The sequence below is a fragment of the Homalodisca vitripennis genome, chromosome 7, assembly GCF_021130785.1.
Source record: "Homalodisca vitripennis isolate AUS2020 chromosome 7, UT_GWSS_2.1, whole genome shotgun sequence".
In the NCBI taxonomy this organism is placed as follows: domain Eukaryota; kingdom Metazoa; phylum Arthropoda; class Insecta; order Hemiptera; family Cicadellidae; genus Homalodisca; species Homalodisca vitripennis.
Window position 1 is genome coordinate 140,976,090 of NC_060213.1, and position 21,548 is coordinate 140,997,637.

At 34.7% G+C, this 21,548-nt stretch overlaps 1 protein-coding gene across 4 annotated transcripts in view; it reads right to left on the bottom strand.

Annotated features, from left to right (window-relative positions):
* Positions 1-17,654: 17,654 nt before the first annotated feature.
* The window catches only part of LOC124366435 (estradiol 17-beta-dehydrogenase 8-like), a 132,490-nt gene continuing 128,596 nt past the window's right edge, over positions 17,655-21,548 (bottom strand). For all 4 annotated transcript variants that reach the window (XM_046822985.1, XM_046822984.1, XM_046822983.1 and 1 more), the window contains exons 5-6: positions 19,429-19,556; positions 17,655-17,831 (exon numbers count right to left, since the gene is read on the bottom strand). In XM_046822985.1, the coding sequence (XP_046678941.1) occupies positions 17,746-17,831; positions 19,429-19,556 (214 nt within the window). In that variant the 3' untranslated portion in view covers positions 17,655-17,745. The remainder of the gene's footprint in view (positions 17,832-19,428; positions 19,557-21,548) is intronic.

The following is a 21,548-nucleotide window of genomic DNA, read 5'->3' on the forward strand; positions in this document are numbered from 1 at the left end:
TAGTTCGTACTAAGAGACTCGGGTAGAAACTAAATCATGTTTACCCCCTTTGCTATACTTGTCAATGAAATATAGTGTAGCCTTGTAGTGGTCTCAACACACCAGACCAATAAAATGTTGAAACAAGAATTTCTTTTACCCTTTATAGGATAGTCCATGCCATTGATAATATATAATTTTTTACGTGTGCTATAATTACACAACGGTTAATTAGTAACGCCCCATAGTCGGTTACATCCTGCCATATAGATTTATAACAAATAATTTTTGAGCTATGATGTATCAAACAGAATGACGAAGAATAATACTGAACGTATCTAATCAAATACGGTGATGTTGTGTGAGTGAGTTTCTTTGGACAAATGGATTCCTTTAAGTCGGAAAATTGTAAAGTATCTGGTATAAAAATAAGTAGTAAGTAACTTTTGTGCACTAGTTATAGTGCAGGTGGTGTTGTGTATATGCATTTCCAAGCTTTGTTAAGTTGTTATTGTAATTGGTATTGCATATTGTAAGGCAATGTTTATTATAGACACAATCCATTTCTTATGGCAATTTGCTAGATATGTTTACGGCGTTGGGCAATGCAAACTGTTCTTCTTAGTGGAGTTTATTAGATTATTAATTACTATTAGTGAAGTAAGACTCATTCGTTTATCTTTTGACTTATTAGACGTTTGCCATAGAAAATTTAGGTTAGCACATTTCTGCAATAGGGCTTGTCGCTGTCTAGATATGAAAAAAGTACGTTTGTATTTATAAATTTGGCTCAAGTAATATTGTTAGTCTTGTTTTGTTTTATGATTACCTCGGTTCTATAAAGCCTGTAACTTTTTTAATTTTTGTACCTGTTACATTGAAAACGTTTAACTACTGTTCGTAGTTATACACTCACACGTTCTATAATTTTTCATTCCAAATGGCATCCAATACAGTCCTATTGCGTCGAGATCGTGATTTTATGTACTGTATATTTTTTAGTATTACAAAAACAATTTCAGAATCATTACTTCTTGCGGGACCTAAATGAAATCTCTCCTCGATTTACTTCTGCATCTTTGACTGTTAATCAGGGTGATGATGATATTAAAGGTTTCAGAAGCTTCTAAAAATCTTGTTCGAGCTGTAAACGTTTGTCTATACAAATAATTAGGTATACATGCTGACATTCATTTACACTTCAAACTATGTTTTTAAAATCGGTTAAGAAAATTATTGTTAATTCTTTAAGTGGGTTTAATATAAACAAGGCTTGACAGAAATAGCATTAATAATTTTTTCGAAATTTTTAATTTTTCGTTTTTTAAAGTCGGAAAAAATACAAATCATGCTAAAGGGTTGTCCTTCTGCAATTTAAACTGCAGTAATTTTTAACTTTAAGTTTACCCATGTTAGAGAATGAAGATGTTTGGACCTCACATCGAGCTCACTCCCTCGAGCGGGAAGGACGCGGGTGGGGCGGGGCGACCTCCTGAGGGAGAAGAACCATGTTACAGCTCGGGTGTCACCTTGTAGAACTTGAACGCAGTAGAGGAGCTAGTGCTCGAGGGTGATAGTCACATGCTGAGGGGGAGACTCTCTCCCGAGCGTTACTTCCACAGGGTCCCTCAGCCTCACGTCCTCTCTGGGCACTGGTTACCATGCAGGACAAGGGAGTCTTGAACATGGACATATTGAGACAAGGTGCGCCCACCACGGTGTGCAGTGTCTATAGCTGCAGGGTGTGCGACTAACTGTCTCACGTGCTGAGGTGTGGTATGATGTTGTTTCCAGTTGGATCAGTGTACAACGTTCACTACCGATCAGCAAATTCCCAATGGAGTGGGCATGCACTATCACTCAAAACATCGATGTTTGCTTATAAAAAATTTGAGCTTCTTGCAAATTTTTATGTCTATTATGTTAGTTCGTACGAAGAGACTCGGGTAGAAATCAAAATCATGTTTACCCCCCTTTGCTAATACTTGGTCAATGAAATTTTCTGTTGTTTGTAGACTTGTAGAGGGGACTCAACACAACCAGACCAAATAAAATGTTGAACAAGGAATTTCTATACCATTTTAAAGAAGTCATGCCATGACATAATATATAATTTTTTACGTGTGCAATAATTACACAACGGTTTAATTAGAACGCCCCATAAGTCGAGTTAATCTGCATTTAGAATGTATAACAAATAATTTCTGATAGCTATGATTGATATCAAACAGAATGACGAGAATAATACTGACGACTAATCAAATACGGTGATGTTTGGTGAGTTGAGTGTGAGCTTCTTTGGAACATAATGGATTCCATTAAGTCGGGAAAATTGTTATAAGTATCTGGTAGAAACTAAAGTAGTAAGTAACTTTATCGTGCACTTAGTTTATAGTGCCAGGGGGGTGTTGTGTATAATGCAATTCTTCCAAGTTGTTAAGTTGTTATTGTAATTGGTATTGCTCATATTGTTTAATGGCAATGTTTATTATAGGACACAATACATTTTATTATGCAATTTGCTAGATATGTTTACGGTTGGGCATGCAAACTGTTCACTTGTTAGTGGAGTATATTAGTTTATTACATTTACTATTAGAGAAGTAGACTCATTCGTTAACTTTAAAGTTATTAGTTAACTCTACAAACATAAAAATGTTATATCGAGAGATTTTTAGAGAGCAAAAGATTACGAGATTCTACATATACAGTCTGGGGGTGAAAGAGTCTAATTATATAAGTGTACCGAAATATCAGCTATCTATAAGTCAAGTGGGTCTTGAGTAAAAGGTCTAAATTTAGGTTAACGTCTGTTACAAGTTATAGAGTTATTGAAAATGGTCTTGCTGCCCTTAAATTCATTTGCCAACATTTTACAGTTGGTCTCCAGTATGATAATAACTGGGAGCATCTGTTGCATAATTTTAAGAAGTAAGTCACCAAAATTAATTTTTTAGCTGTATTCAATCCATCACACATTCAAATGTTCTAGTAAGTAATCATTCCAAAACCTTGGCATTCAAGGGATATGTTCAATGGTGGTACGTACAGAAATTATCCAATGACGTCAATGCTCGTCTTTAGACAAATCATTATTCCTGCAGCCCATCATATTTGAAGCTTCCAGCACAGGTTAGTTTGGAAATCTGAATCATATCAGTTTTTGTGACATTTATTTTCACCAATGTACAAACATTGGAAGGTCCCCTTAAAAATTTATATTTTGAATTCCTGACCTGATCATGTATTTCTGACAAGGGAGATTAATTACTTCAAAAATAGGAGTGAAGTTCTCTGTGAAGGATCTTACCTTTGTTTTTGCCCTTTGCATCCATAGGGATCCAGTGGATCTTATCTTTGTTTGTATTCATAAGTTCCTTTTCGACCACCGAGTAAAAAATTATTTTTTGAGAGTTTCTTTGGACAGTGGATAAAAATTATGACAGTAAACATTAGTTTTCCGGAGTCATCGTCTGAGTTGTATCTAAGGTAGAGATGAATAACATTACGTTTCGAGGTCCTGCAAATCTTATCTCTTTCTCAGGTATATAAATAGCCTAACACATAAATACAATCAGAAGGTTTAAAATAAAACAAATTATGCCAGGAGCGTTTTATGGCACACTTCCAAACAACCTTAAATGTTGCGTATCAAACTCCATGCCTTAACACCATACCTAAACGGTGTACTTAATGAAATCAATAAACCATTTGTATAATTAATGTTGTACTGAACGACCAACCACTGGAAAACTGGCTACGAGGGCCAAATAGTAAGTAGCGGTCGAGGCAAAAAAGTATGGGACGGCGGGCAAGGAAACGGGGCGGCCCCCACCATTTTTATATTATTGGTTTTAATTCTTAGATTAACTTGTCCTGAACATTTCTAATAATTTTTCAATGATTTAATGTTTTTAACGTTATTTTTTTTAATTATCACAAAATTTATCTAATTTTTTTAATATGCCTTAAAATGAAATTAAAACGTTGTTTTACATCATCAGTACACGATATTATGTAGGTAGTAAAATGTATAGGAGGGCGAACTGCATTTTGAATAGAAATAATAATCACCCAATCCAGGTGCGAGAATAAATGAATATTTGGAAAGGCCGCCAATTTAATATCCCCATCATTCATAATTTATACGAGCACCACCAGAATCAATGGGCTGTGAACAATTTGACAGAGTACTCTGCCTGTTTACGGTCTGATATGAAGTTTAATATGGCTTTCCTATTGTCTACTTACTGCCCTGTAAATACTTAATAACTTCCAATATTTTAAAACTACTTTCCACTGCTATCATATGTATTTCTGAGTCTGATTTATAAGTGTAGTTTTCATTTCATAGCTCGATTTCATTTATAATATTGACTTAAAATTTTTACATCTAAACGTATTACAAATTACTGTAAACCAAACAAATGGCTTCACATTATCTTTGAAAAAAAAAAAAAACAGTAAATAATACTAACTCAACTGCGTACACAACATTTGGGATTTTCGTATCAATCAAACATACTTTTAATGCTTGCAAGCAGTTTAATAATGGATTGCCCACCTAAATTCACTTATGAAATAAGTTAAATAAATAAAAATACGGGAAACAAACTTTCGGTGTTTTTTCATTGAGGGATGTAAGAATTCATTTTTTGGAGTAGTGATTTTGTTATTTTTTATTACAAGAGATATAGGGGGTCAAACATTGTTAGGTTGTGGTATAAATGTAATAACCTTCATTTAGAAAGGCAACATTAAATGAATTTTTTAAATATTAAATACAACACTGATAATTTAAAGTAAATTTAACTTATTACACTAATGAATTAGAATTAGTATTATTAATTTCCATTCTAGAAGCTTTTTTAAATGATTAATTAGTCGTTGCTATCGTTGGGATATCAGCAGATGTGGTTACTAGATATTTATAAGACAAATTGGCCTTATTAGTATCTATTAAAATAGTGGTGAATTAACCTTTTGAGGTTGTTCAATGTTTAAAGAGGATAAAACAGGTGAGGGATGGTTATTTTTCCTGCAGGAAGGAAGGTGAGCGCTGAGGGAAAGGGTTGGGAGGTAGGGGCAGGAAAGTGGGTTATTGCTTCTGCCGAGTAAATTAGCCTTTTTAATCCGGCGTCGAAGGTATCAAAGTAACAGTCAGGTCTTATTATTTATCTATTGTTGTTGTATCCATTGAGCGCCTGACAGCAGTATTGAGTTGTAGGCATTATCATTCCACCTTCACATTTGCCATTATATATTTTGCAGGCTGACGTGATTCAAACATGCTTTTATTTCTGTCCTCATGGGGATTTGAAACACTTTTAAAAACCTTTGATATAAGAAAGGACTAAAATTATATAAAAATGTGTATGGCTTTACTGCACACATTAATCAAGTGCTTGCTACCGAACATTACTTATCATACCTCTGTTACTGTACATGTAATTTTAAACAATAGTCTAATTACTAAATAGTAATATGTATTAATACAAAACAGATACTTTGAAGACTGTAATTTCAATGGAGCCTTCTTTATCAATATTTTCTTTATTTATGTTTATGTGTAGTGGGTCCCAAGCATTTAAGTTACATAGGTTTTGGTTTTTCATGTTACCAATTTTAGGTCCCTGTAATAATTGGATGTTCTGTGTTCTGATTCAAAGCAGTGCTTGCTACAGAAAATTTTTCAACTTCTTCCATGTTTTGCGTGTTATGCTCTTTAAATCGTGTTTTTTTTTATATTGTTCTTTTGGTTGGTCCAATATAAAATTGTCCCTCAGTCATCGCCATCCCAGTGTCATAAATTCCTCCATTTATTTATAATTTGAAACTTTTGTCTATTTGAGTTGGCTAAATTTTGGATCAGTTTGTTCTGTGGAGAGAGCAGTTAATTTGTATAGAAAACAAGTTTTGTCGTGTATATTTTGCATTTAAAGACAAATTTTCAGAGTAGTAAAAACTGGTTAAATTTCTTTTCATACCTGCTAAAAAAGGACATACTTTTACGCAAAAGATCCCTCGCACACAGGTCCATGAGTTGATGGGCAGGAATTATGAGTTTAAAAAGGAAATCCGATCTATCTTTTTTTCTTAAAAACGTTCATTTTAAAGGCCACTCCTACATTTTTTAGATTTTACATCAAAATTTTAATTTTTTTCTAGAATGAAATAATTAGTAATATAAAATAAGTAACAGGAGAGTTCATAATAAATTAATATTGTAACAATAATATACTAATTAATTAGTTACATAGTATTTTTTGTAAAATATTTGTACATCGCGTTACACAGTTGAGGGCTAAGACACCACGAAGCAGGCTTAGAATTAATGCCAAAAAAACGTTGACCAGTTTATAAGAAAGAAGTCAGTATTGGCAGGTTGTATAGGAGAAGATAAGAGGCTTTACACTTGTGATGGCGATCCCCGGAGGTGGACGGTGTCAAATGGGTCAAAAGGCTTGCTGCAACTTAATGGGGTTAGTGTGTCACATCAAGCCGAGATAAGAAGTCAACTGTAGTGTGTGACACGGCCGCCGAGCTTAACCTTGTTAAACCCGTCTCTACACTAAGTTGAGTACCGGGGCCTTGGGTTTAACCCTTTTAGTGCCGAGGATCTCGCTACGAGACGAGACGTTCCTACGCGAAGAGTGCCGGGAGTCTCGGAACGAAACGATTTCTATTTTTTTTTTTCCTTAGTACCTCTATAAACAATCCTTTTACTGTGCTATAATCATACCATAGGCCAATACCATGAACCTAAAATAACCTTTTTAACTTATTACTGTACTACTTGTTAGGAGACGTAAACAACCAACTAAAATACAAAAGTTTTTTAGTTTTATCGCGATCGCGTTACCCCCCCCCCCCCCCACCCCCCCCCCCCCCCACCCCCCCCCCCCCCCACCCCCCCCCCCCCCCACCCCCCCCCCCCCCCACCCCCCCCCCCCCCCACCAAAACAAATAACGCTTAAACCACACTAACAAGAATCATAATAGAGCAGAGCTGCAGTGTGACTAGCCAATTATCATGTTTCCCCTCTTCATACTTGTACTTAGCTAATGTATCATCATATTTATGTTCAATGTAAGTACTTGATTTAAATGAGCCAAATAATTGTGCAAAAAGTGGATGGTCTGAATAAATCTGAATAATGCACGAAATTTGGGCGAGGTGTGCAATATATAAAATAATACTGGAACAGGTACAAATGTACAATATACGGGGGGAAATTAATCAATTGGGGCATAAGCACTGAATTATTAGTAATACAAATATTAATCTGCAGAAAAGTATTAAGGGTGAACAGTTAAGTTTAATGAAGTAATTTTGATCAACGTATAAACTCATCCTTATATTACACCTTACTGTACACCAAGGAATGAATAAATAATTTTAACAGAATATTTGAAAAGTTTTTCCCCTTGAGTACCAAGAGTTAGTATCAGAGCTTCGTGTTTTATACCTTATTACATCAAAAGCTGTTACAGTTATAATCTTTATTATTCGAGAAAGAATAATTTAACAATGAATTAGTTTGCTTTATTAATTACTACTTAATATTCTAGAATTATTTTTATTTGTTTTGTTTACTTGTTTTACCAACAATAACCTTGGTAATATTCTTTATCTAAGATTTACAAGAAACTGGCATTATTATCACCATAATCTATTGGTTCCCTGCCAAGCATTTGTACAACACAACACATGTATAAACTACTTTCAAAAAGTAAATTAATCTGTTTATTAGATTTAAGTGATTATTAAATTTATTACTCTAACTTAAAAAACAATTTCAGTGGATTCTAGATAATTTGAAAAGTATTGTTGTAAAACAGTAGTATTTTACATTGACTAAATATGTGAAAATTTATCATCTGCTGGCGATAAAGCGATAAACATCACTTGAAATAATTCCACATAATAGGTCAACTTCTGGAAAATTTTATCATAAATAATGATTGAGTTATTCAGAATTGGTATTTAAATTATAAACATAAAAATGGCCGTTTTTCAGTATTTGGAAAATTTTTTCTCTCGTATTTCCGTATTTAGACGACCTTTTTTAGAAAAGATTTTTTTTAAAAAAATATATGGGTTACTTAGAACATCATTTATTAAAACCTATTGAAAATGAAATATTTTGAAATCATTGTGGTAATCTATAAATTGTATGTAATCTAATTGTACACAGTAAAAAGAAAATTATAGTTTCAGGGCAAAGTTGAGAACTGTATGCTTGTACGATTCTAGTTCAATGATGGGATGAAAAATGAACAAGGTTGCTTCAGGAAAGGCAAATGATCTTCCACAAGAAGTAGTTGAATTAGCGGTAAGTAGAGCTGTGTGAAGCTGGCGGCATCCATTAACCAAAATACGCCAAAAACTAGAGGAATCGTTTGTTTAGGTATTTTCAGAGTTTGTTTGGCATTAATGTGCGAAATATGCAAAAAACAAAGTAGGTGCCGCTTGATCGCTAGTGGCACCCATTAAAACAAATACACCAAAAACTAGTGAGACCGTTTGTTTAGCAATTTTTAGTGTTTGTTTGGCATTAATGTGTGAACTATTCAAAAAACAAAGTGGGTACGCTCCTCGACTACCGTTTTCAGTAGCCGCCGCCGCGCCGACAAGACAGTTCGGACCAGCCGGCAAGGCCCGCCCTTGAGTTGTCCGCCCCTAGAAACTGGGTTAGTGATAAATTCGTCCCTGCGCTGCGCTATTGGTATAAAACGGGTACCGATAGTCTAAGCTAAATGGTTGTGACTATACCGATGTGATAGTTGAAGTTCTCTGCTAATTTAATTTTCAAACATCGTTTTTTTAAGTCTAATAGTATTATTATCTCAAGACGGTATGATGTTTAACTGGTAAAATGGTATGTTTACTCTGTTTCCAAAAACATAATTATAATTTGTATGGATACTTTGCTTTTTTGTTTGTGTGTCTTTGAAATAACTCATGTTGCCGTACTTTATAAATGATAAAAATAAAGTAATCATACTTTTATTTAATACTGAAGAATCTCTAAAGCTTGGGCTGGCATCTTTATCGCAAACTCTGACCGCTAGATTGCATGCACACCTGCTGTCTGCGATAAGCTGGCCCATTCCAAGTACCGGGAATTAGTTATCTGTGCCATTTGTTTATCTCTCTCTACATCGATCTTCCTGAACCCTAGATATAGCAGTTTCTAAAGTAGCAGTGTACTATTTTTTTGCATTCGTTTTTTAAAAATACATAATAAATATTTTTATACTCAATTCATCAAGTAATCGGTATTGCTGTCCTAATAAAATTCTGAAATTTATTTATGTATCACTTATCTTGTTATAACTTATATTAATGTTATGATGTTGAACGTACAAATGTAACATTTGTAAACAAAAACTTACAATATATATATTCAGGATGGGTAAGGTTAGGAGGTAGGGGGCCGTCCCCTATAGAGATTCATGACGAAGAATTAGGGCACTAATCTCAAAGTCATGTCCCCTTGGAAGAAGGGGAGGCCAGCTCTGAACCAGTCTATCCAGTCAAAGGAGGCAGGAGGTGGCACACACTTGTTAAGGCTAGCAAGAACTTCTGGTACTTAGGGAACAAACCCCACCAACTCCAACCGTCATCTTCCGCAGTAGACTAGACCTATTGAATTGCCCTTGAACCCCAGAATCTCGACATTTACGCTTAGTGATGTGCCGCTCCTGGACATGTATAAGGCTGCCCAGATTTAAGTGACACATCGGTTTCTGCTGTGCCCAGTGATAGGTTCAACTGAAAGGTATAAACCAGCCAAAAGTGATCCCTGCTGGGTTTTGTATGCATTTTATTAATAAGTTATCTCAACTGTTTATATGCACAGCGAGTCTTATTTTAACAGAAACCCCTATGCTAATTGGAGCACCTCATTTCATTTAGTAAGCAATAAAATAACCTGGTATGTCATTTATTCAATTAGCCTATAGTAATTATGTATCCTACATTCTTATCAACCACTTTCTCCACCGAAAGCACTATAATTATAGAAAGTGGATGCCATATGAATTCTGCTGGTAAACAAATTGTAAATTCTAAGTTAAGCGATTGGCTGAATAATATAATTGTACATGTGTGTAAATACAAACTTTAATACAAAAATATAGCCCTAAGGTAAATATAAAACTAACAAGTTTAACCTAGAAAGCCATGACAATGTTTTTACTCCAGCTAATAATCTGGTAGCCTACTCAATCCATCACAGTCAAACTGCACACCACAGTGTAGAGAGCGTACAGGTGTTCCTAAAAGTATGTATGTTTTACATTTTAACGTCCAAAGTATGACCAACAAGGCTGAATCTAAGTTTAACTGAGTACCTGATTAACTTTGCTAATTACAATCTTGCTAGTGTGGTCTTTAGAAGGTCACAAACCTAAATTAAAGTTAATATTATTTATCTATTATTAAAAATGCTTCTTGAGTGTGCGGGTATTTCAGTACCTATCAATTCCATTTTAATAAGAGTACAGGGTCTGAATTACAGATATGTGTTATACGGGGACTTCAATGTTCAATTCTTAAATCCACAATGTAGTAAAACACAAGCTCTCATATATCTATTTTATGCATTTAGGTTAAGGACTCTAATGAAGTACCCAACCTGTGTAACTAATCATAGTGAATCTACCATAAATAATGTGGTTATAAACATTCCTGATGAAATATCGCACTTTGGCATTCCTAAAATACCATTTTCAGACCATGTCTTACAGATTCTCAAATTCAGAGTCAATAACTTTGAATTTTGAAATAGGTCTATCACCAGCATATAAGGTCTTTTTCAGATGTAAATGTTAATAGTTTTCATTTTAAGTTAGCCAAGAGTCATGGTTTGAGGTGTGTAATGCTAATTTGATTAACAATATGCATTTGATAAATTTTTAAACCTTTTTAAATGCCACTAAAGAAGTGCTTTCACTATAGTAACGAAAAAAATTAAACAACACTAGATATCACACAAAATTACGTAACAAAAACCAAAATTAAAAAACTTCATCGCTTCCAAAAGGATTAATGCTATTTGGAAAAACATGTCAACAAAACATTTGTACAATGCATTAATAAAAGAAGAGAAACCAAGTTTTTATTTGAAGAAAAAATTTAGAACTCAGATTACATATTGAAAAACCAAATGGAACATAGTTAATGAAAATGTTTAATTGTAAAGAAAACATTTTGTATATTCTAGTTTTAGTTTTGTGTTTTTGTTTTGTGGAGGCTAAATAAGAAGGATGAGAAAAAGCTTCTAGTTTTCGAGAATAGAATTTTACGTAAAATTTATGGGCCATCATATGAACAAGGGGTATGGAGAAGAAAACATAATAGAGAAATCAGGGAGCTCTACAATAGTACGGATGATGTAATAGGAGAAATAAAGTGCAGAAGACTCGTTGGGCAGGCCATGTTTTGAGAAGAGAAGAGAAATGCAAACTGAGGAGGGTAATGTACGTAACCCAGAAGGAAGACGACCCCGTGGGAGACCGAAAGTGAGATGGTGGAACCAGGTGAAGGCTGATATGGAGAAGGTGGGCGCTTCAGAGGAAGATGCGGAGGACCGTTCAAGATGGAGGAGCTTTGTTGGTGCGGCTAAATATCACCTCCGTTATAAATGGCCCTGGGAGTAAGAGAGTAAGTAAGAGTAAAGAAAACATTAAAAAAGAAATAGTGTTTCTGAAATTGAAATGAATGGCACTGCTTCTAAGTAAACAGGAAGAAATGTTGATTTTTAAAATGAATAGTTTACAAATACTGCCATAAAACTATTACAGATTGATGTTGACGGAATGACAGTGTCCATATCCTCTAGCTTGCACAGCATTTACATTTCTGAGGTTTCTGTGGCCGAGGTCTAGGGAGGTAGGGTTGCTATGGGATGCCAGTTCTTCTGGACTGGATGACATTCAGTTTCCATATTTAAAAAAATCTTTTCCTTTTATAGCCCTTTTTTTACTCTTTTAATGAATATTTCTTTTATATCCGGGTTTTTTCCATCACCTTTCAAAGGCAGCAAAACCCATTTCCAAATCAATGTCTATCTCGATTCAGTTCCTCTTTTCTAAAGTTTAAGAGTTAATTTGTGAAAAGTTGGTTTCTTTCCTTCAGAGAAGTAATTCTTTAAGCCTTTTTGACCTCAGCAAGGTGTTGATTACGTTATACATGAAGCCTTGTTGGGCAAACTTGAGCATTATGGTAAGCATGGTCCCTTGACTTGCTTCAAGTTGTACATATCTGGAAGGAGGCAAGTTGTGCAACCTGCAAGTGATAAAAACACGGTCAGATACTAGAGTTTGTCATGGAGTCCCTTAGGGTTCCATTCTTTCTTTTAGTGATTTACATGAACGATCTGCATCTACATATTAAACAGGTCCAAATGCTCATGTACGCTGACGACTGCACGCTTCAGGTACCTCAGTCATCATACTCTTCAGTCACCCAGTTCACAAAATTGAGTATAGAGGAGTGCTACAATTGGTTTACTTGTAATAGACTATCTCTAAACTGTAGCAAATGATTTTATATACACTTTGGTTTGGAGAGGGATCACCTGTGAACTTAGACTGCACTATTATCCCTAACGATAGTCCCTTAAATCATCACTCTTTAACTAAGCCTCTGGGTCTTTACGTGAACAAGACACTCAGTTGAGACTTCCACATGGAACATGTTTGTTGGCATCTTCGCTCCATGTGCTTTGCTCTAGACCAGCTGTGGTCTCTGGATACTCCTCACCGTATACTTCTCCAAAGTAAAATCTATACTGCAATATGGGGTAATATTTTGGAGGATACCAAATGGCAAGGATTTTGTTAGAAGTTTTAGGATGCAGACATGATGCATTAGAATCTTTATAATGCAGAAATAGTTTATTAGAGCCGTTTTAAAGCTTAACAGTCATGCAGAACCCATTTTAAATCACTTAAAGTTCTGACCCTTGTGGGCTTGGTGGGTTAAAAGTGCTGCATTTTTGCCAGAAAGAACCCTAGCCTATTCACTGTCAGTGGGTCTTGTCACTCATACTATACAAAGGCAGTAACATGTTGGCAGTTCACAGGCATTCCACTACATGGGGTATGAAAAAAGTAGGCCTTATCACCTATACGTGATCATTTATAATACCTTGCCCACTGATATTAAGGATGCAAATCCAGAACCTGCGTTTTCATTAAAAACATTCTTCTTGGAAAGAATGTCATACACGATTAAGGATCTCTTTTCATAGCAACCTAATACTTTGAATAACGTCAATATGATTGAATTTTGGGCATTGATATTAATTTACTATTGATAATAAATGTCAATATGATTAATTTTTTGGTACTAATGTTAATTTTAACAAGTATTGTTTTAACTAATTATTGTATTTATGACGTGTTCATAACGTAAAATGTGTTTTGAACGAATAAACACTTTTTATGTTATTTCAGCGCATTCTTGCGTTGTAGTACCCTCCTCCTTCCTTTTTAATGAATCCATCTTTGTTAACTTGTTACATTTTGTTTTGACTTAAATGCTTGCAAATCTGTAATTAATTGTTGTTGTTATCTCGTATGTTAAAATTTACTCATTTTGTTATTAATTGTTGTAATTGATGGTCATTATTTTGATATTATTACAGATGCTATTGTTGATTTCTCAGTCTATGGATTCCTGTGCACAAGTCCAGATAAATTGCGTTGCTCTTGTAATTAATCAACCTCTAAATTTTAACAGTGAGCATAGTTTTGTCTTATATTCTGCCATTTGTGTGAGAAAATTACAAATAAAATCTGCAAAAAATTTTGTTTCATGGTACTACACAAAACTTTTAATTTTTTATTTCTTGCTCATTTCCTTTTTTTGTTAAAATTTAAGTCCAAATTTAATATACATTACAAATGTTTTGTTCTTATGCTTCCCAAAGGTGTGCCGCATATTATATTATTTCTGAAAAAGGAAATCAACCTGCCTTTATGCGTAAATTTCACTTGACAGATTCATAACACAAATATTCAAACTATTTTGATTACAATTTTACTACAATAGCTCTTTTCATTTTCAAAGACTGGCAAAATGATCAGTCTTTGCCAATGGTGCAGTGTAGCGGGTACGGCGGTTACCAAAAGATAACCAACGTCAAGCGTGGCTCTGCTTGGATGGGTGACCGGTGAGCGATTCTTTCCTTGCAAGCAGCCCGCCTGCCCGACCATTGGTGGTGGTTCGGAAGTCACCTTCAAGCCGTTTGTTCAGGTTAAGTGTTAGAGACGGCTTCTTAGCCCTAACTTCGCCTGGTAAAATAAGATATTCTTTCACTTTGGCTAGCAAATGCATCTTTTTACATATTTGTATTACAAATATTTTAACATACTTAATTGTAGAAAATGAAAAGTAAATTTAATCTTAAACAGACAGCGACTAAGTTTGAATGTACGAAACAAATTATTCTTTATCAATAACTCCGTAGAAGACTTTACCAATTAATAAAGGTATTTTAAATTATATACAATACAAATTCAATAATTATTTTCCCTCAAAACTACTCAGGGATGTAAGGGACCAACTACTCCGTATCATATTGACTGAAGGGAATCCGCTAACCTTAAACTGCGAGTATATGGTGTTGGCTAAGTTGGCTAAAAAAACATTACTAACTTGCTCAATCGCAACCTCATCCTTCCTGCTCACTAAGCAAGAAATGTGGAACACTCCTTCAATAATGCAAGTGTGTTTGCTAAACTGCAACTTTTCTTAATTTTCCTTATCACTTCGCTTCTTCCATATTCTTATGAAGGATTGACATAGGTGTTCTTCTCACTGTGTCCCAGCCCCCTTTGGAGTCTATATAAATAAAAATGCCTTTATTTAGCCAACGTGCTTCAGCTTATAGCTGCTTTTCAAATAAATGCACATAGATAAAATCAATCAACACTAAAAAGTAAAGAAATTGTAATAGTGTTATAATGAGGAAAACAAATGAAAAATTACATTATCCTCACTAGACGTGTAATTTCTTGTGAGTGAATCTCTCAATTTACATTGTAATTTTGTTCACACCAAGGTACACATTTTACTTCCAAAAGGAGGTAATTTGGGGCTGAAGTACGAAAAGCCCTTCCTCCCGATCTTAAGCTTCACTTTGGGAAAATGGAGATTACAGTTCTGTCAGGTGATGCGTTCGGAGACTCCTGCCGGTATAAGAGCATCTCGTTTAAGTTCTGTGGCTCTTTAAGAATAAGAGCTTTGTAATCAGCATTCTGCATACCATTTCCATGGATAGCATTTTAATTGTCCCCTCAAAAGGAGGAAACAGTCAATGCTTTTGAAATTGAAAATGAACCTTTTTGCTGAGTTCTGATGTCTTTCAAGACAATTTATATCCTCTCTCAAGATGTGTTGTTTCCATATGTGGGACAGCAGTAGCAGAGACCTGACAGAAATAATGAATCCATGAGTTGAAGCTTTGGAGTCTCAGACGGCAGCTTTCTGAATCCATACAGAGCCCTCCAAGAGCACAATAGGAAAAGTGGGAAACATGGACAACCATGACACAGAGGTTGTCACAGGGTTTATCACTAAGAGTCAACCCTTGCCATCGAACACAACTGCAATCCCACTCTCTATGAAGGGTCTGCATTAGATCATGTGGACAACAAAAAAGACTGTGAATTCGATCGCATTGAATTTCAGACCATTATTAACTGACCAAGTGGAAATATGTTTTAGATCAGAATTAACTTATCTAATCGCTGACTCCATTTTTTCAGATTCACATGCCAAATGCAGCTGACGGTCATCTGCATACATCATCATCATCATCTTTATTCATCATTAACTGGGTTGCTACAGGAGTCCAATAATGAAATTCCCTGACTTTTCCCTGATTTCCAGACCAATTTTTCATTTTTCCCTGACTTTTTTCGACGCAATCCCCAAGGTTTTTGGCAATTAATGGGTGGAAAAAATTGATGTTGAGGCTAACAGGGTGGCAAATATAAAAAAGCAAAAAATAAAGTGAACACAGTTTAATACGTACAAAAAGATTGATTTAAATGATCTTTTACAACACAGAAGTAAAATACGGCGCGGCGGCAGTAAGTTTATTTGTGTAAAGGGATTTTATATTTTTCCCTGACCAACATCGAAATTCCCTGACTTGAGACCGGATTCCCTGACTTTTCCCTGATTTCCAGTCATGTTTTTTTTTCCCTGACTTTTCCCTGACTTCCCTGATTTCCCTGACCTGTAGCATCCCTGATTAAGCATTATACATGCAATAGATGTTGTCAAAAATAAATAACACACTGAATTATGTGTTATGTCATAATCAATTACAATGTAAAATTTGAGAAAACCTTAATAAAACCATATGGAATACCCTTACCAACAATAACAATTTATAATGACTTAAGCCTTAAACAGATAAAAACAGTCAAACAACAAAAATGCAAAAACTAATAATAAACATAAAAACGGCACAACAATCTGACCATAATATAACATTAAAATAAGTATTAAGATACATAACAGGGTAAAATAACAAGAAAGGTTAAAACTAAAGATAGATACATTAAAATTTAGTTAAAATCAACAATTTCATAACTTAATTTGTAAGAGAGATTAAATAGGTGATAGATAACAAGTACTAAATTAAATAAATCAATACAATACACAACAAGAATGCTTAATACTAACAACGAAACAAGTCTGACACAGGTACATTTAAAAATTCGTGTATACTGTAAATAAGATTTAAAACCAACCACTCATTTTTACTCTTAAAGTTGAGTTCTTTTATTCTTACAAGCAATCTATTATTTCCAGTTTAGTGATTGGAATGTCCAGTAAATTACAATTGTGAGTATTCAATGAATGTATTACATATTACATATTATGTGTAGCATAAATTTGTATACATACAATCTGCAAAATCAAATGTGTACAAGTTAAATAAAATTGGGCCAAGACTACCAACTACCTTGAGGGACACCACGTTGTTTCTGGAGCCACTGGAAAGAATGCCAAGTTTGGTGATCTGTTTTCTATCACTTGGACAAGATCTGATCCATATTACTGCCACCTCACCGAAACCATGATAGTTCATTTTTGCTAGTAGCGTATCGTGATTGATTCTGCGAATATTTGGTAATAATCTTGCATCACCAAACTACTACACTCGCTCAACTACATTCTGTTCCGTCTCAATTTTATCACTGAATAAATTTGTTTGGGCTGTATAGGATTTTTTCTACATCCTAACTGTAGCTTTTGAAATATGCAAATTCTCCAATGTCATACCACCCATAATGCTCTGCTGCTAGCTCTCTCTTCTTCCCACCTTGCACCAGTAAAGAATGTGCAATCAAAAAATATTATCATAAAAATACACAGAGATCTTCATTCTGTATATTAAAAATTTTGAAATGAGATGAATACATGAGTAGAAGGCTGAAGATGCCTCCAAAAATTCTGAACTAATGAAATTAAAAAAATTCTTAATGTAAAATGTACCAAAACTAATAAGTTTTTTTTAGTCTGTAAATAGCAGTGTATACAAACAATACTTACGTATACAGCAATACGACTAAATTATTAAATTAAAAACCTTGATTGTTAACATTTTTAAGTTGAAAAGGGGGATAGAGAATAAAACATTGCAAAACAATAGAATAATATATTTTTTCATATAAAAATAAAATACATATAAACCACGTATAACAAATGCAAATTAACATATTTTACCCTTGAACTCATAATCCACCCGTAACATTGAAGGAAGCTCCATTAACATAAGATGATCGATCCGAGGCAAGGAAAACAATGACCTCTGCTACTTCTGCAAAAGATTTAGAAACTTCTGCAGACCCAAAATAATTTAAGTTCTAAAACAACATACCCACACTATTTGTCAAAATTTTACATTAAAATACATACAGTATAACAATGAAACGTAACATAAAACATGGATTGGAATCTACACTCTTCCTCAGGTGTCAAAAACTTGAAGAATAAGGTTACACAAGCATAAATATTTAAAAATAAAAGAGAGTACTCTAGGGTAGTTTTGGAGTGAACCCACACAAACCAACTTTACAATGACTTTGAGATTAAGATCAACAACGTAAGAATAAAGGCATATGTCCTTTACCCCCTCTCAACCATTGCTGTTGAGTGTGTTAGAGGTGACTTCCAAACCACCACGAATGGCCAGGCAAGTGAGCTCCTTGTAAGGACAGGATCGCTCAGCGGTCACCCAACCAAGCAGCAGCCACGCTCGATGTTGGTTGTTTCGGTTATATTGAGATAACCGCCGTAAATGCTTTGTGCTTATGCTGATTGCTCCAGTTTTAAAGGTATATGCATGAGTTTTTTAAACGTACAACTTGTTTTGTTGCCAAGTTCGACTTTAGGGGGTTCATCGCTATACTTTGATTTGTTTGAAAATTTCTGTCCTTGCTTACTTAACCTTATGCTTTACGAAATTACACTTAAGAGAACAGTGATTCCAATCCTAGAAACATATTCTTCTATATTTGTACTCTACAGCAGTGGTAATTGTCCAAAACCCTATTATCATTTCTAACCACCCTTTTAGTACTCCGATAAAACTAAACGCTGGTATTGCTCGTTGTATCATTTCAATTAATACTATTTTAAGTACTACATATTGTGTAGATATTGATAGGGCTATTTTCAATTAGTAGTAATTAAAAAGTGTTTAAAAAGTTAACCCTTTGCACGCCACTAAAACCCATTAGCTTTCCTATAACGCCTTTCCTACAGACAAGTAAAAAAGTTTTGTTTCTTTCAGAGCTAATTTTTATTATAACTAAATTATAAAAGGTAAAAGCAAAAAAGTATAAAACAAGGAATTTTACTTAAAATTTAAAAAGTTACGTAAAATACTGAAAAGTTTAATTACATTTTACTATAAAACAAGATCAATATTTCAAACTAGTCACAACACAACCACACGATGAAGAATAAAAACAAGATATGTAGTAGACATGCACGCGAGCACGTGCTTATGACAACCAAGAAAGCAGTAATATACGCCACCGATATGTTTGGTTATGGCTCTGTAGGAGATGCAGAACTGACGAGCAGGTGGTCGGAGTTAGACAAAGGGCGCTCCCCTTCCCCCTGCCGCAGAGCGAAGGTCGTTTATAAATACTTCCTTGGCAACCGTGATAAGCATGGAGCGTGCACCTGGCATTTCGAATACCTTTTGTGAACTATCTATAACATCGGACATAACTGTATTTGACGTTTTGGTCAGTCTACCATTCTAAAATATCCGTCCATGGCATGGAAGGGTTAAAATGGTAACCTTTTAGAAATCACTTGTGTAACATAAATAAAAGTAAAGAGGCTAAAAAAATACATCTAAAAAACTTCTTCAAAAGGTTTATTAAAACTGTTGTAACCCTTACCTTCAGGAGTTCCCATACGACCCAGAGGTACTTGTGCTGTGAACATATTCTTCACTTTATCAGGAATCTTTTCCGTCATAGGAGTCTGAATGAACCCTGGCACGACAGCATTGCATCGTATTCCATATCTGGAAATTTCATATTGTTATAAATTATTTCATGTGTGGAAAAAAAGAATTATAAAGTACGTTGGCTTGTCATTTTATTACTACTATGGGACATGATTTTTAAGTAAGTACCGTTTTGGCATTATGGAGAAAAAAAAAAGGAAACTTCTTCTAACAATTTAATTTTTACGTGATAAACTAGGCTTTGAACACTTTTCTATACATACTGTACTTTTGAACATAATTGTTGCTAATATTAAGACATTTATCAGGTCAAACAATAAGGTTTTATATGTCGTCATCTAGAAGTTTGCCACCTGACTTAACAGCCAATGCAGCACGGTTGTTTTGGCACCGTCATAGTTGCAAAAACACAATTGACTATGAGCGCTTGATTGTTGCTGTACTCATGATGATGATCAATTGTTCCAAACAATGATATCTAGTTTATTTTGCCATATTTAGACAGGCATTTTTATGCAACAAAACTATCCCTTACTCAACATCCCCAACTTTTGATTTGAATTGCATGGTACAATTTATTATGAGGACTCGCATTACGTTTAAGAATGTATTGTGTCCCCACAAAGCAAACAATCAAAATGCTTCGAATCCTAAAACATGATGATGGTACATATGATTTTCCAGACTGAAACTGTTTCCTTATCTTAAATGTCTTGGGTGATGTTTATGGATCTATCATTCTATGGATTATCTTGATTTTGGTGTAATGGTGTGTTCGAGATAGCAGCTAGAGATCTGCTGCTCTACAAAAATTAAGTAATTACAATTACTGTCGAGCTACAATACATGTAGTCACTACAGCTTTATACTGAGTGATATTAAGTTCGACAATCACAATCACCATACAACAATCACAAACATCGGAAGGAAGCCACAGCTGCCTGGTCGGACTACAACCATAAAAAAGCTGCAGAGAAACTTTCAAACAATTTTAAATTCTCACAGTTGTTTCCCTTTATATTCAAGATGTGATTCATAAAGCGACCAAGTCGGAACAGAGCAGACACAACAACTATACCACAAGAAATGCCTCAAATCTTAACTTACCGTCTAAGCACCATCTAAGCCGATTCAAAAGAAAATCCACCTACAAAAGAGCTCTGTACTTCAATAAGCTACCAGACATTGGCAACACAGCAGACTTATATGTCAGCATGCCTTTATTGCAACAATTTTTTCCTACTGTGTACTATGCTCTTTCATCTTTCGCTCGTTGCCTTACTCAGGAAAATGTAAAGGTTCTCACTAGATTGCAAAACAGAGCTCTGAGGTCTGTCTGTAGTCTAAGAAAATTTGATCACATCATTGAATTTAGGTTAAATTCTAAGGTGTTATTGATTAAAGATTGCTGTGACTTGAACTGATCAACTGATTAACAAAGTTATTCAGACTGGTAAGCCTTCTCAGGAAAAAGCAGTACTCGACAGTACACTTTTTTTTTACCAGCCTACTTCATTTACCAAGGGTCCATCTAGAAATCAGCAAGAAAGCTTTTAGATACTTTGCCCTTGAGTAATTTTATTTAGTTTTAGATTTGAATGATGATTATTTATCTGTATGCTATGACAAGAGTTGTTTTGTAAATCAGAGTTTGTACCTTTGAAGCACGCTTGCTGAATAAAGACGGTATTCATTTATTTTTATTGCTACAAGACCGTAAAAAAATTCTTAAGTGCAAAGCACCAAGTTTTACATCAAAACGAGTAGAAAAAAATTAATAAACAAAAATTGTCGTCCCAAGCCTAAAAACTTGACGTATTTTGGTGACATTCAGTCGTCCTCGAAGGGTTAATACAATATTTTTAAACTCTTCTTGGTTACTCCATGCATACTTTTTCTTTTTTATACAAAAATAAGGAGAGGCCGGCCCCCCTACAAGCCTTAATTCTGTCCATCCTCACAGGTCACTGGCCTGTGCAAGGATCTTATCAAAGAGAATAAGGAGGAGAGTCAATACAGTACAAGGTCGATGGTACTGATAAAAAGTGC